The sequence below is a fragment of the Protomyctophum parallelum genome (assembly GCF_964188405.1).
Source record: "Protomyctophum parallelum genome assembly, chromosome: 15".
NCBI classification, from domain to species: Eukaryota; Metazoa; Chordata; class Actinopteri; order Myctophiformes; family Myctophidae; genus Protomyctophum; species Protomyctophum parallelum.
In genome coordinates, this window is record NC_139710.1 from 19,045,595 (window position 1) to 19,062,037 (window position 16,443).

A 16,443-nucleotide genomic window follows, 5' to 3' on the forward strand; every position below is an offset into this window, starting at 1 on the left:
AAGCATAATTTGTCACATGAACTTCACACTACTTATATTTCTCTTTACTACTGTAGTTTGACTTTCTTTGCAAATTCATTGCACATGTGCATTATGTTATAAAATCGAAATAACAACCGCAGCGCAAAACTATGTTTTCTACCACTTCCCACTTTCCAACAAGAGGAAAAGTTTAACCAGAAGGAAGCTATTCCTTTTATCTGAAAAATGGCAACCATCTAATCATTATACTGTAGCTTCATCAAAACACTATTCCATAGCTAAAGACTGCTAGGTCTTCTGTTATTTGTATTGTTCAAACTTAGGTCTTCTTTGGTGAGAGAGTTTTTCTTCTTATCATCATAGATTAACTGATCTTTGTATCTCTGGCACTCAAGTGAGTGTGGAGCAAAGCACACATGGAAGTTGTACAGCTAAGGGGTGTTTTTTATGTTTTGCTATTTTGTCACTGACTAAATAAATGAAAGCCTAGGTATCGAGGCTACTGAATAAATATTTGGGGTGTAGATGTTTACTGAAAATTCAGCATGGTGTTTTTCAGCTCCTTTTTTATTAAACTTTAAATAAAAATTACATAGTGCTATTGCTGTAATAGTCATACAGCAACAGCCCATCAGTAGCCCATCAGTGCTGGCAGTTCTTCAGAGAGGCACCTTCAACACACAGGGCAACATGAAGAAAACAGCTGTGTAGTTGGTTTTTTTTTTACGCTATAGTGTAGATTTTCATCTTACACAAACGCAAGTGCCCCTCACTTCACACGGGTGTGATTTTAATTGACTGTATACAATTTGTATAGGTAACCAGGTAAAAAATAAGAAGGGATAACATTCTGAAGCATATTCCTTTAACTCAGAAGGTGATGAATTGTATTTTTCACACCAACCAAGTATCACTGTATAGGACCTGGCCTTTCCGAGTTCAATAGCCTCTTACTGTGTTGGTCAGTAATATTAGTCTGCCCTCTACTGTTGGTCCCTGGCAAATAAAAAACTGGAACATCACTGCATGGCTGCATATGATATAACCCTCTGCTCTGTGGTTGGAGAAAAGCTTTCAGTCATTCTTGTACGTTTCTATTCCCATGTCTTTCATCCATCAACTCTAGTGTTAACATTGTGTATTTATAGTGGAATAATCACAGTGTTTTAGCCACGTAAACACACACACAAACCTACCTGGACTGCACAATCCATCGGTTTCCTGCTGAGAACCATGGCCTCAGATTTAAAGACGCTGATCCTAGCTTGTGTATTCTGTCTGCCATAACGAATTTGTTCCAGCTTAGCAATGGAGAGCATCTCGTTGAGCCATCTCTTGAAACATGGAGAAGTTGGTGACTTCCGTTTTATCAGTATACATTTTTTTGCAGCAACCGATACCTGCCTTCGTCTTCGTCTTCCGTCTTCGGTGGGAAGGACGGGCCCTTCAGAGCAACCAAATATTGCTAAACAACAAACTGGCTCAATATCCTTTCCCTATTGTCTGGAGAACCAATTCAATATATTTACCTAGAAATGTTTTTTTACTGAACACTGCCCGAAATGATGTGACAGAGAATGCTCTGCAATACTTCGTCTTACCTAACGAAGGCACCTGAGGCCGAAACGATGATAAAACTAACAAAAAAAAACATAAAAAAAGGACAAAAAACGAAAACAGAAAGACACAACAGGAGAAGACAGATATGATCACACAGAATCCAGAGTCGCACATGAGAAGACTGTTATTTATACGGTTATTATAACATTATTTTATATAATATTTGTGTACTAATATATGATTAAGATATGATTAATAGATATACTTATAATAATGTTCTATACATTCTTTTAAATGTATTAATTGAGCTACACTTTTTCAGTTCATTGTCTAAGCCGTTCCACAGTTTCACATTGTGAACTTGTAGATCTGCTTTTCACCAAATGTTTTCCTGTTTTTGCTGAATGTAGGCCTACACCTATATGCCCAGAATAGGGCCACTAGGGTTCAAGTGGTTCAAATATTAATAAAGTTATCACCTTTGAGTACAGTTTCTATTTCATAATGTAATGTAATATAATCGATGATATGATGAACAATAGTCATTTATTTTACAAGCAAGTAGGCAATGTTCAACTTAATATGAGCATAATACTGTGCATAGAAAGATCACTTTGGAAACATAAATATAAACACTGACATGTACGTGTTCATGCTATAACTGAGCTACCAGATTCGTAATGAGATATATTTGACAGTGCAGCAGGATTTCATCAAAGCATCTTAACCACATCGTCTTATGACAAAAATAGTCCATGTACAAGCTCACAATGCATGACACATTTTGGCATTTCAGACATTTAGAAAATGTAAGATATTTGAACAAGATGTGCTCAACGGGGTTAATGTGTTTAAAAACTTTACCAAATGAATTCCTGAGATAAATAGTTGTCCACCACCAAAAATGTCACCTTTCAGACTCCTGAAGTAGGCCTGCATGGTAGGATAAAACACCTGGCTTCAGCGGAGGAGTGTAATGATACTTAAGGACACCAGTAGGAGGAACAAACTAGGTCCAATGTGTTGTACACCATTACACAGGTCTCCTTCGCAGCATCTCAGACCCAAAGAAGTCACTGCAGTGCACATATCGCTTCTCATACATTCCTTAGTGATCAGATTTTCAGCGGCTGTAACAAACAAAGTAAATGTGAATCTCAGTATATGTGTGAGGTATGTGTAACCCAGGTCCAGAATATAGGTTAAAAATGGGCTACATCATTTTTGCACTAAAGTGTATTATAATTTATTTTGGTAAAAATAATGTGTACTCCATGTCATTCATTTTATTTGTAGTGTCTCACTCACAATTGCTGGACCCTGCAGTTACTAACTTTGAGTGTATGGAATACAACCACCATCATACAACCACCACCATTTGTAATTGTTACATTAATATGTATTTGAAAGGTTGCTGTATTTATTTCCAATAAGTATTTGAAGTGAAACCTTATACAGAATTGTGTAAATGAAGGTAATGTTTTAGACATTAACACAGAGATGCCTCTGGCCTTGCTTTATGCAGGTCAGATTTTTTGGTTTGGATACGTTTGTTCTGATTCAGCCCGACTCTGGTCGGCCCAAGGATGGCGAGCTACCCGTGATTGGAAGAACCCAGACCCTGCTGAATTCTCCTTGGGACAGACCCAGAGCCGTAGCCTTGTTTCACCCAGTGTGGTAGGAAATTGTCACACATACACTGCCCTGCAAGGAGCAGTGCAGTATTGGGCGGTGATCAGATACACACAGACATACACACACTAGAACTGGACATTGTCACACGCATATACTCCACACAACACACACCCTCTGCCCTGTGAGGAACAGTGCAGGACTGGACAATTAGAGTAACGCATACACAACTCTCTGCCCTGCAAGGAGCAGTGCAGGCTCTAATAGTGAACACACACACACTAAGGTATAGACACGTTGTGTCTTTTGGACTATTTCTATAGCCACTTAGTGCTGTATGGGTTTATTGTCATCCAATGTGTTTTGATTCATTGTCCGGGTTATTGTACATGGGAACCCCTTTTGGTGTTAGCATTATGTTATGCTTTAGATCTAATAGCAGATCTACAAGCTCATAGCGCGCCACCGAGTGGCGCACTGTGAGCTTGTAGGTCTGCTATTTATTTTTAATCGAAGAACGACTGACATAGAAACATAGCTTTTTCAGAAAACTGTCAGGATGTAGAAGACATTTTTAGAATCTGATCTCAGGCCTAAATGGGTTTGGCCTTTATGGCAAGGAACAGAGATACATTTTATTGGCTATGATTTTCTCTTTGAAAATGTCTTAATGATACATTTAAAAAGACTAAACAAGAAGATGGCAAAAGAAAATAGTACAATTCTACAATTATCATCCATGTGTCATCATTTCAACTCACTGATGGTGGTGGAGCAGCGGTCGTGTTCCGCAGGACATTCCCATTCCTGAGTGCAGGAACCAGGATTGGCATCCCAACAGGTGTAGCACTCTAAGCCAAAGGCTGCAAGCAGAATTGTTGTCACTCCTTTTTTTCACTTTCTGTCCCATTTTGTTTTTATTTCATGGTATATCTCTGCCACACTGTATCTGTATTATGCTCACCTGTAGACAGTGTAACACAGAAGAAAGCCCAAGGCAGATGGAGCTCCATTGAAGTGAGAGATTGCAAAGACCTGTATGTCAAACGTCATCATCTCTACATTACATACAGTAATGACATCAAATCGTATACTTAAAATATTGCCTGCCAATTTCTCCTGTTTGATTTATCTATATCTTTAATACTACAGTAGTTATAGTAGGCTAGTTATATTCTAGTAATTTCAACTGTAATTACAATAATGATCAAATATGAAATATAAATGAAGAATATCAGACTGCATGTTCCAAATACAAGCATTAAACACACAAACAAAACGTACTCAACCGTTTGAGATGTTGAAGTTGTTAAATCGATGATGTCAACTCTGCAGTGCTGTAATTATCCACCCTGTGGCTTTTATACTTTCAGCAGAATAAAACAGCCATAAAAGACGTTGACGGCTGTTCTGTAAAATGTGAGTTCTAAATGAAAATCATTGTTCTCAACTGTTTGTTCAACCTAATATTTAACTTTGCTTGAATGTGCATATTTGCCAAGGCATGGCCTCTAAAGAATACAGACATACAGACCAACTTGACTTTATGGCTGTGGTGGTAAATAGCAAAGCTATGACTTCATGAAAGTGTTGAACCGAATAATCACAATTGTGATCATGCGACTGTGAAACAGTTTATTGGCCTAATGTAATCAGGCATGGCATTTATTTGATTATAGATAATACTGTTTCCAATGTTTATATCTTTTTGGTATGTCCAATGTCTTTGTTTAGGCCTATCATTATGAGGACACTTATGTGGCCATAATAATAATTATTATTATGGCCCAAGAAACATACATTTTAGGTTTCACAAAGGCATACCTTTACTATTATTAGCAGACATCAAGTTGTGTATTTGCATATCGTATGACTGTTTGATCTAGATAAAAACAGATTATAAACTGGGCAGTCAGGTTTTGTGGCAGACTGCTGGTCCAACATGCACCCAGCCAAATGTTTGTTGACTGAATCTGCTGTTATTCTAGTGCAGTGGTGGACTCGGGCTCTTTGAATTGTGAAAACAATAGCAAGGCTATAGCAAAACCTGGAGAACATTATGGCTGGAACCAGATGGGTAAAGGACAACCGAAGTCCAAAATGCTTGATTATCTTGTGATTCACGTAGACCTCTGTTACAACGTCTGTTCTTCTGCAACTCTAGCCTGTTAAACCACCCTGGCTGCTTAATTGAATTCACATTATCATGTGTCTTCTGCAGACTGGTCTAGCCCCAAGTGCTGGGCGGGCGTTTTGCTGATACCAAAAAGTGAAATGACTGGTACTGACTATGGTGCTGACAATGGTTAATGGCTATGGTGCTGACTATGGCACTGGCAGTGGCTATGGTATTTATGGTGGTGACTATGATGCCTTTGATGGATATTATATTTATGTGTGTGTGTGTGTGTGTGTGTGTGTGTATATATATATATATATATATTCTATATTGGAGAAGTTGTACGCAACACATGGCAAGAAACCCAAAGCCACAACAGCTACGTCGCTATTGCAACACCCACAACACCATCTTACACACTACACCCACACACACTCACACGGCAGTGATGTCACACACTTACCTTCGCAGTGTTCGGGACAGGACGTTATAATCTTGAGTTTCACACGTGCGCACACAACATTATTCAACTGAAATGCGTAACGCCAATATTGGGCTAATATTAGCCTCGGTACCAGGCTTTAATTTTTGTTGGTGCAAAAATTTAAAGCCTGGAGGAACGCATTGGCCGCTCTGGTCTAAAAGTGGGAGTCAACCCTTCCGGGTGGGCGTCGCTCCAAATGATGTGACGTAGCGCTGCACTAGGGGGGAGAGGAGGGGCCGGGGGTGACGGACAGATCGATGAGATCCAATCAGGGCGTGCGCAAACCTCAGCCCGCCCCTCTAGACCAGAAACCTAACACGTTAGCTCAGGCTAGGCTAATATAGGTAATATGCTACCAATATGTGGGTAGCCTACAGCCAGGGATTTACCCACGGAATGAATATATATCATACTATAATTCTAACAATGTCTGAGTGTGTGTGTGTGTGTGAGTGTGTGTGTGTGTCAGTGTGTGTCAGTGTTTCCGCATTATCTCATCATTGCCTGCACCAATCGCTCCCACTTTTCACACAGGCATTGACCATATGAATATGGACGGCGTAACGAAGCCCTTTTTTCGATTTGACACATTTATGATTAATAATGAATTTATTAGTGAATTCCTCACACACCTCCGCCCCTTAGCGAGTTAGCGACACCTGTATCACAGGCCACCGTTCTCACTGCTACCCCACTGGCATGCTTCCTCTAGCTACCTGCGCAACACAACAAATAGGGCCCTATAAAATGTGGCGCTGTGTGTGTGTGTGTGTGTGTGTGTGTGTTGCATCTTTGGCCGTCTTCTACTAAAGCACACCGTTTGCACACATCTCACCATGCAACACCAACAGCTAGCCTGTCCACAGATCAACCACTACTTTGCATTCATATTCATGTCATATTTACAGTACTACGGCCTTCACAGTAACCGGGATATTTCCAACCCCCTATTGTCCAAACTCGCTGATCTGCTCCACAGTAGTCCACACCACCTCAGGCCCCTCCCCCTCGCTCTGGCTGCTGTCGAGGCGAACCATAGAGTATTAAAAGGATAGAGACTGAATTGGCGCGAAGCTCCGCCCCCTCCGCTATTCATGTCAGTGGAAGTTGCTCAGTGGCGTTTTGAAGCACCCAGAAGGCTGCCGGAAGTACCGTCTATTTCCGCATTTTTTCGCTGATACAGCATTTGGGCACCAAATTTTGGTGCCCAAATGCGGAAGTGCAGCTGGGCTTTAACATTGAGCGCTCGGTTGCACGGGGTTTCCTCGTCAAGAATCCACGGGTCCGCCTGCAGTCCTTCCTCTTACCACTAGGGCCCAGCGCTTCAACATTGGAGTGCCTAGCTGGCCCCTTGAGGCGAACACTCTACCTTAGTAGGATCCGAGGGTTTTCTTCTTCCTCTTTGTTTGGAGTAGCCTATACCTTCACTGGATTACGTTCGCTACGGGGATGGATTACGTTTATTTTATCACCTTCACTTTGCTTTGGAGGGAGTGTTACGTTGGGAAGGAACTCTGGGGGCAACAGACTTTGTTTGGAAACACGGAACAATACAAAACAATAAGGGAGCTCGCGTGTGTGTGCGCGAGACACGGACATTTGTTTCGGATCATTCACTCATTCATTCAACTCTGTGTGTATAACTGTTGATTCCTTCATTTGACTTGAGATAAAAGGTTAACATGAGTTTTGTTTCTGACTGTTTTCTGCTTGCTTATTTAGGCTATTTTCATTACATTCCCTTCATCAATCGTATCCTAAGAGGAGATCATTCACAACCCGTGATTTAAATAATTCGTAGCAGTGATAGCGATATCTGACCGTTACATATGGTCAGATATTACATACAACAAACAACATGCCACGAAGAAAACGATATCTCCTTCCTGAAGGTAGCAGATATGGTGTACCAGCATACAATAAAGTAACATTCATCTTAATTCAATTAATTTGCGTTACAATAAAAAACATCTCCCCGCTAATCACGTGTCACCGCCAGTGAAATGCATGTTGGGACGGCCACAGATTAATACTGGGACAATTTTTTCTGCGCAACAGACCCACACGGGGAAAACAACTCGGACCCCGATACTACTAGCTACTCTTGCGTCAGTCGACATAACTTCTTCTTTGGGAAGCATCGCGGCCAACGCGCGGGTTGCGTGGCACAGGCACCTGAAAGCAAGCTCTGACAGTTCTGACGGGGGCATGTTAACGTGAACGAAAATATTCAATAACTTCCATTTATAGACAGAATATCACCACCAAATTTACATCACACATCAATGGTGTACTTATGATTGTACTACAGCATTTCCTTCTTCCTCCTCCTGTACTTACACCATCTGTAAACAATCCCCCCCCCCCCCTATCACATTACCCACACTGAACATCATTTGCTGTTCATATATTCAGAACGGGTAAGGACTAGTATATATAATCATCTATACCAGGGCTGCCCACACTTTTTTTTACTTCAGAGCTACTTTCAAAACGACCAGCAAAATAAAACTATCATCCCATTGGTTTTTATTTTTGGTATTTGACTTTGCTACTGATGATTGTACGCAATCAATCAAGTCATCTCAGGTCATCTCAAGCGGCAGATGCAAAAATCGTTTTTTTATATTAAAATTATATATATTTTTAGGGCCATGTCATGTGGTCTACCTGCAAAGCCTTTGTGATCTATACTGGTAGATCCTGATCTACCTTTTGGGCACCGCTTAACGTCAGATCAGCCGTTTTGTCGGTCAGCGCCAAAAATGCTCCCCGACAGCATAATCGGAGCAAATGTGTGTATGAGCCATAAAGTGTTGACTACACTACACTAATAAGGACACATAATAATAACTAATAACCCATCCGTTACTACATGTGGAGTCAACTCCCGCAATTTCCTTCTTCCCATAGTGCGCGGCAAGGTAACTCTGGGATGAGCGGCCGCGAAGCGGCCGCGAAATTCTAGTATATATATATATATTTTTTTTTTTCCTTTTTAATAGTATAGAGATCCTACTGTCAGCTGTCCAGCAGTCCAAATATCATTACATAAAATTTCCGAATGGTAGACCTGAGGCCTACCGTGCGTGCGTGCGTGCGTGCGTGCGTGCGTGCATGCATGCGTGCGCGCAGCCTTTGTGATCTATACTGGTAGATCCTGATCTACCTTTTGGGCACCGCTTAACGTCAGATCAGCCGTTTTGTCGGTCAGCGCCAAAAATGCTCCCCGACAGCATAATCGGAGCAAATGTGTGTATGAGCCATAAAGTGTTGACTACACTACACTAATAAGGACACATAATAATAACTAATAACCCATCCGTTACTACATGTGGAGTCAACTCCCGCAATTTCCTTCTTCCCATAGTGCGCGGCAAGGTAACTCTGGGATGAGCGGCCGCGAAGCGGCCGCGAAATTCTAGTATATATATATATATTTTTTTTTTTCCTTTTTAATAGTATAGAGATCCTACTGTCAGCTGTCCAGCAGTCCAAATATCATTACATAAAATTTCCGAATGGTAGACCTGAGGCCTACCGTGCGTGCGTGCGTGCGTGCGTGCGTGCGTGCGTGCGTGCGTGCATGCATGCGTGCGCGCAGCCTGTAACATCATGTGGTGGTAATTATCTGTAGCTGCATGGTTTAACTGCTCTGGGAAATCTCGGACTCCTTCCACCATGTCGGTCACTCATCTCTCTATACCACACTGGAGAGATGAGTTCTCTCAGGAGAACCTTTTCCTTTGTTGTCAGCCTCCAACACAGGAAGTTCGCCTAGTCAATGAGATCCTTTTTCACGCACACGCACGCACGCACTACCCACAAGACAAAACAACACAAAGCAGTGGAAAAAAGGGAACCTAGGAGTCCGTAAATTTTATCCAAAACATTTGATTCATTCCAAACCTTTTCCATGCCTGAAAAATATCAAAATATTACCAGGAAGGTCATGAACGTGGGAACCCTGTAAGCAGTACACATAGTTAGCATTATCTATCATAAAGGGATGATTCGGTGCATGTTCCATGAGATCTCTAAAGTGATACAGCTGTGTGTGAAGCCTTCAGACTCACAGGGGGGAATTTGGTGTCGAACCCCCCACACTGACCCACTCAGCGGCTGGATGGAACGTGATGACTGATAATAAGATTGTCCAAAACTGTGCTGAATGTTTAGATGGTTTCTGAACACATCTGCCTGTAACAACAACAAACTGTGCTGAGCAAACCACATCCTTGAGTAGTCATAATTTCTAGAGATGTCCCGATACTGTATTGGTATATCGGGTTGTCATATCGGGTCATATCGGTATCGGTAAATATGCCAGTCTAACCAGACACAGGGGTAAGGGGTTGACACTATGGCAGGTAAATATAGTGTTGGGGCATGTTTGTTTTGGAGTTGCCCAAACTGCAAGGGCACATTTGGTGACGAGTCTGCTATAAACACAACACGAGATATTAAAGCTAGATGGCTATAAACACAACATGAGATTACGACACTGGTATTGGTATTCGGTATCGGCTAACACAGAAATCGGGATCGGATCGGAAGCGAAAAAAGTCGGGACATCCCTAATAATTTCTTAATCAAAGTAAATTTGTGTGATGTCTGAATCTGACAGGAGTCTAACAGAGACTGATTACAACACAGGAGAAAAGGAATTAAAGAGCTGTTGAAAAACTATAATTTACTCCTAAATGTTTGTGGTTTTGCCTCCCTCACGGGTCACATTTTGTTATTGCTTAACAAAACAGTATGTTCAGCATACTGCAGTGTCAGTCTAAAATCTGAAAAGATTGTTAAAGGGACACTTCACCCTTTTTGCAAAAGAATATATGTTAATGACGTTTAGAAGATTTAGATCACTTTCCTGGGGGTATTTATGTGTGTAATATGTGGTTTTAGTTATTTTAGATTGTAGCAGTGAGCCTGTTGTCTCTGATGTCATGGACACTGGTCTCACTACCTTCCTGGACTACAATTCCCATAATTCTTTGGTGCACTGCTCCTCCTTGTGGATAGGGGAGGTCTGTCTTACTGAGACAACATGTAGTCCAGGAAGGAAGTGAGCCCAGTGTCCATGACATCAGAGACAACAGGCTCACTGCTACAATCTAAAATATCTAAAACCACATATTACATATATAAAGCCCCCCAGGAAAGTGTTCTAAAGCTTCTAAACATCATTAACATATATTTTTTTGCAAAAAGGGTGAAGTGTCCCTTTAAGCCCTTACTGAGTCCCATTGTTAAGCTCCCTCTGATTTCCAAAAGGTTTTACACAGTTCAAGCTTTCTGTTACATGCTCACACGCAGAAACGCACACACGCATGCACGCACAGACACTTAGGGCTCCAATTTCGTCTCAGACTTTACCCGCAGCCCGGCCCGCAATTCAGCCGCTGCCCGAAAATTACGAATATAGGAGCTTTCTCTGTCCCTTAATGGTATTTTCATCCAGCGTCACCCGCTATCTTTTTTGCCGACACCGGTATTTGCGCCTAGAGGTGGTCATGGGCGTGTTGGCACGCTTTCCCCTAAATTGCTATTTTGGTCACACACATTTGGGAAAGCGACAGTGGAGTTTAAAACCACCCGTAACTTATACCCATAAGGTGCCAATTTAGTTTGGTAGAGAGACGTGGGCTGCATGCCTGCATGGAGATGTCCTTGGACTTGGAGTAAGGCTGCGTCATCTCTCCTGTCATGAACTGGCTCACATCATGACAAAGAGGGAGACGACACACAGGATTAAACTTAGCATTATTTTATTTATAACTAAAATAAGGCTTGAAAGGTGCAAAATGTATGAGGTGTGAGTGGTCAGTGACATTAGTAGTGTAAGGTGTGTATGGCTGTGTGAACATGGACTGTAAGTGCGAGTGCAGAAAGCAACTGAACTGAAACTAGTTCAAACAAACATAACCAAACAAGCAGTGTGACCTGTGCAAGGGAGAGAGGCAGAATGGCCTCAGCCAGCCTGCTTTTATACCCAAGGGGATAATTGGGACCAGGTGTGTCAATCCCCAAGACACACCTCAGCAGGCTGGCACTCTCCTCCTACACAGGGACAGAGAACCACAATTAGTATCAAACCAAAACAACCCCACAGGATGGGTCATCACATCCCCCCCCATAAGAGAGGAGACCAAACAGGTACTCCGTAATATTAACTTAGCGTTAGTTACATATGACCATATTACCAATACCTGACCCATCCCACCAAACACCACCTCACCCCCCCTGCAACCTTGGTACCTGTAGTATAGGAGCATATTTAAGGGTGAGAGACAGCAAGGTGAGACTGATGCAGGCACAAACATAGGGTACTTCAGACAGACTAGAATGCTTGTAATAGGGCCTCAGCCACTACATTTCTAGGGCCTTTGTCTTGTTGCCCAACTCTCAGAGATGGTTTACCAATTTGGGGAGAGCCGCCAAGGTTGTAACGCTTCACGGTTGTAACATGGACGTTATCTCTTGATTGGTCAACGCCACCATGACGCCATCGCGTCAGTATGTGTACAGCAACGTACTCTACGTGCCCAGGAAGTTTGAAGTGTTTACCTTCATCCCACGGGGAGCTATTGGCGAAAAACAGATCTTTCTCAAAAAGCAAAGTTTTTACACCTGGAGTATATGTGTGCTACAATTTCTTTCTTTGATGTTGGTGAATAAAAATCCACATGGATGTCTTCATGCTTATGTTCTTCATTAGTTTGCATTGTGTTTAGACGGAATGCACGTTCATTCTGGTCTGTAAGCAACGGCAAAGAACAACTTGCTAAAGTGGATCAATTGTAACACACGCCGGCTCCATTCAATACCATTATAGGTCATATTTACACAGTTGACATATTGGCCAATATTATATGTTCTAAAATTGTATTGTATTGTGTAGTGTATTCTAAAATTAGTTTAGGGTTGTATAACATTGTACAACTCAATCAATCAAACGTTTGTTTAATCAATGTATTTCCCCACTGAACTGACCAAAAAAAAAAAAAAGCCCAAACTGGTACACCCGATACTATTTAATATTTCCCTTATTTTTTATACATTTTCTTATCACATCCATGGTATGAAAACAATGCTAAGGAGTTGCTTCAATGAAATATAATTGCTTTAAGCTGAAAACGATATGTTTAATGATGTTTTTTAGCGTTGTTACATTTATCATGCATGCCGTTACAATTAATCCGACATGCGCAGCAATTGTAACACTGGAACAGCGTCCACGTTCGGTTTAATAACTCCCGACCTGTTTTATCAAAAAAATAACTTGAAGTGGTTTATGGTAGCAGACTAGCCCCTTTCGGGACCCTACATAAAGCTTTTCTGAAATTTTGATGAGTTTTATGTTGGGTCCCTGGTCATAACTATATTTTCGTATGGGAATTCCGGAACGCGGAAGTAAAAATGCTCTCTAAGATTGAATCTGCGCCGTGTGACGGTCTTTTTTAGCTTGAGTTATTCTGAATTCGGGAACTTTAAGTACCTATACATCCCGCTGCGAATATCTCCTGTGGCGCGGAAGCCGTTAAGTATTTTTAATCTTTGTTTGACCGATTTGGTCGCTTTATTTCTTCTTGTTTGTTTACCGTTTATTGTACCGCCTCCCGGTGTGCGGTTGGCTTGTGCGGCTACGTCCCTGCCTCTGATCTGCTCTGTCATAGCTATAGCGCCACTAGCTAGCCAGATAGGTGGTACAATGAAGGAACAAGGAAGGAAGAGAAGAATCAAAGCGACCAAATCGGTCAAACAAAGATTAAAAATACTTAACGGCTTCCGCGCCACAGGAGATATTCGCAGCGGCATGTATGGGTACTTATACTAAACATATTCAGAAACGCTCACACGAAAAAAAATCGTCAAAGAGCGCAGACATGTTGTTTATGTTTAAGAATGGCTGCGTACCAGGTGGCATGGTAGTGGTGCAACAGGACCCAATGCACTGGGTCGAACAAATGTCAGAAACTTCAGTAGCATTGGGTTCTGCTTGGAGGGCTAGTAGCAGACATGTGTAGGTCCGTTGCCTGAAAATAATACATGTGTAGATAAACGGATCTCTGAGTAAAAAAATGAAACGTGCAAAATGTTACATCCTTGGCGGCTCTCCCCTACTGAACGAGCGTTGCATGTTTTAATGAAAACAAACCAAACATCCCTTTTCAACCGGGGCCAAAAGTAATGTTGCCGGATGTGCTTGTACACGTTCCTACATCCCATATGCCCAGCTACCTCATCATATGAGGCCTTCAACACCATGTCCCTGAACTTAGCCGGCACCACAATCTGCAAAATGGGTTTCTCCAGCCCATTCTCGCCCTGTACACCCCACTTACGGACAAGAACTTCATTTTTCACAAAATAGCCCTTTGTAGCAATTTCCATGTCTTCCGCAGGAGACACAGATTCAAGCAGAGGCTTCAAAGAGGGATCCGACCTTTGTTCTTGAACTAAGTCAGTCCTGGAAATGGACTTAAGCGGCACAGGTATTGAAAAGGATTTGGCATCAGCTTTTACCTGTTGACCACACGCTTTCCTAGGACTCATCATGCACTTTAAAGTCTCAGACACCCGTATTTTCAACCTTTCTGAACGTAAAGGCTGCGAGTCAGGCCACTGTGTGCCCACAGGTGATTGAGCCTCAGCCCACACTTTATCACCTGCAAGGTCATTGCCAAGGATTATATCAACCCCCTCCACAGGCAACTCATGACACACTCCTACCACCACCTCCCCAGAAACCAAACCACAGACTAACCTCAGTCTATGTAAGGGTCTATGTAACCTCAGTCTATGTAAGGGGACGGGGCTGATTTTCATCCCCATACCTCGCATTAACATGATATCACCCGTGTCTGAAACTGAGGAGAATGGAATTACGGCTTGACGGATGTATGTTCGTAGTGCACCTGTATCTCTCAAGATCTTCACTGCAACTGCCTTTCCACCAGGCAGAGACACATACCCCTCTGAAATAAATGCTGAATAAACAGCTTCATTTAAAGGAATGACAGGGGCAGCCAAAGCGACAGGTTTTATTTGTGCACCACCTGACCACTTCTCTTTAGTTTTAATAGCAGGGCAATGCTTTTTCCAATGCCCTTTACTGTGGCAATAATGACAAGTGTCAAGGTCATCCTGTTTCCATGAACCAGGCTCAACCTGAGCACAAACTGAAGCTCTCTGAGCCACAACAGGTTTTTCAGTAGGCCTACATCCTGGACCACTGGTCTGGTGCATACCCCAGTCCTCTCCAAATGCTTTGTGAGTTAAACAATACTCATCAGCCAACACGGCTGCTTCCTGAGGTGTTTCAACTTTTCTCTCATTTATGTAGGTAGCAATAGTAGCTGGAACACAGTATTTAAACTGTTCCAGAGTTATCAAGTCAGACAGCTCTTTAAAGGTTTTAACCTCCGACGTCAAACACCATCGGTTAAAGTGGACCAACATCTCTCTCACAAATTCGACATGCGTTTGATCTTAATTTTTACTCCATTTCCTAAAACGTTGTCGATATGCTTCTGCTACCAATTTATATGCCCGCAATACTGCACTTTTAACAATGTCATATTTTGCACTTTCTGAAACTGTTAAAGCAGCATAGGCCTCCTGGGCCCTACCTGTGAGGACACTGGAGCAGCAGAGTGTGCTCACCATCAGACCAACTCCTGGTGTCTGCCACACGCTCAAACAGGGAAAAAAATAGATCAGGATCTTTCTCTGAAAACTTGGGAAGTAACTGCAAGTTAGAACCAACATTAAATTGTTGTTGATCTTTAACACTCAAATAAAATTTCTCTTGCTCCAATTCCAACCTTAACAGTTCAGTTTTTTGTTTCATAATTTCCATCTTGTACTCATGTTTGAGTTTAATTTCCAACAATTCCTTTTGCTGTTCAAAGCTTAAATGCCCAGAAGAAAATGTTTTACCATCGTGTGCGTTTGTTTCGGTTTGGGTGTCATCCTCCGAAGGGGCCTCCTCCTCTGGTAACACTTGCTGTGTCACCAATTTGTCCAACAGCAAGAGTTTTACCCTATATCTTTGTCCGTTTGTCAGGGATCTCAATGCTGTAATAGTCTGCTATCTTAAACAGCTGCTCTTTTGTGCATTTGTCCAGCACCCCGATAGATGGAGCCTGAATAAATTCCTCCACTAAACTCATTTTCTTTTCTTCAAAAATACAAAACAAAACTGTGCAAAGGTTTTAACCAAAAGTAGCAAAAGACCCCAGAGCCCAACTCCCCTACCTAACCTGCCTACCAAAATCTGACTAACTGTCTCAACCCTAGACTTCAGTGGCCCTCCCGAGTCCCCCCCTCCAACAAGGGCCTCTCAGTGGTACCACCGCATTCCAGCTTTCGTGGAACACAGTCTAACCCAGAAAAAAGAATGAGTCCCATATGGAGACCCACTGTTAAAAAGCTATACGGGAGTTGGAACCCCAAGGACTAAAGCACTTAACAACTCAAAAAACCTGCACAGAGAGAACACAACAAACCGAAAAGTTCCTAATGCTCTCCCCCCAAACAAAATACCAATTCCCATGTGTGTCCCCCAAACAATTTGTTCCATTTGAGAACAAACAAACAAAGCCTAAGTTTATCAACACCATTGATAGAAAAAAACTCCAATAGGAAGTAACAACCA

The 16,443-nt window shown here is 42.0% G+C and overlaps 1 protein-coding gene across 1 annotated transcript; it reads right to left on the reverse strand.

Moving 5' to 3' along the window:
- Positions 1-624: 624 nt before the first annotated feature.
- On the reverse strand, positions 625-11,479 carry LOC310871711 (uncharacterized protein; the record flags this gene model as incomplete). The annotated part of the gene is made up of 4 exons (XM_083783351.1): positions 625-653; positions 2,553-2,672; positions 3,936-4,037; positions 11,425-11,479. 4 exons carry the CDS (start codon positions 11,477-11,479, stop codon positions 625-627), a joined length of 306 nt encoding a protein of 101 aa, XP_083639477.1.
- Between the last annotated feature and the right edge of the window lie 4,964 nt (positions 11,480-16,443).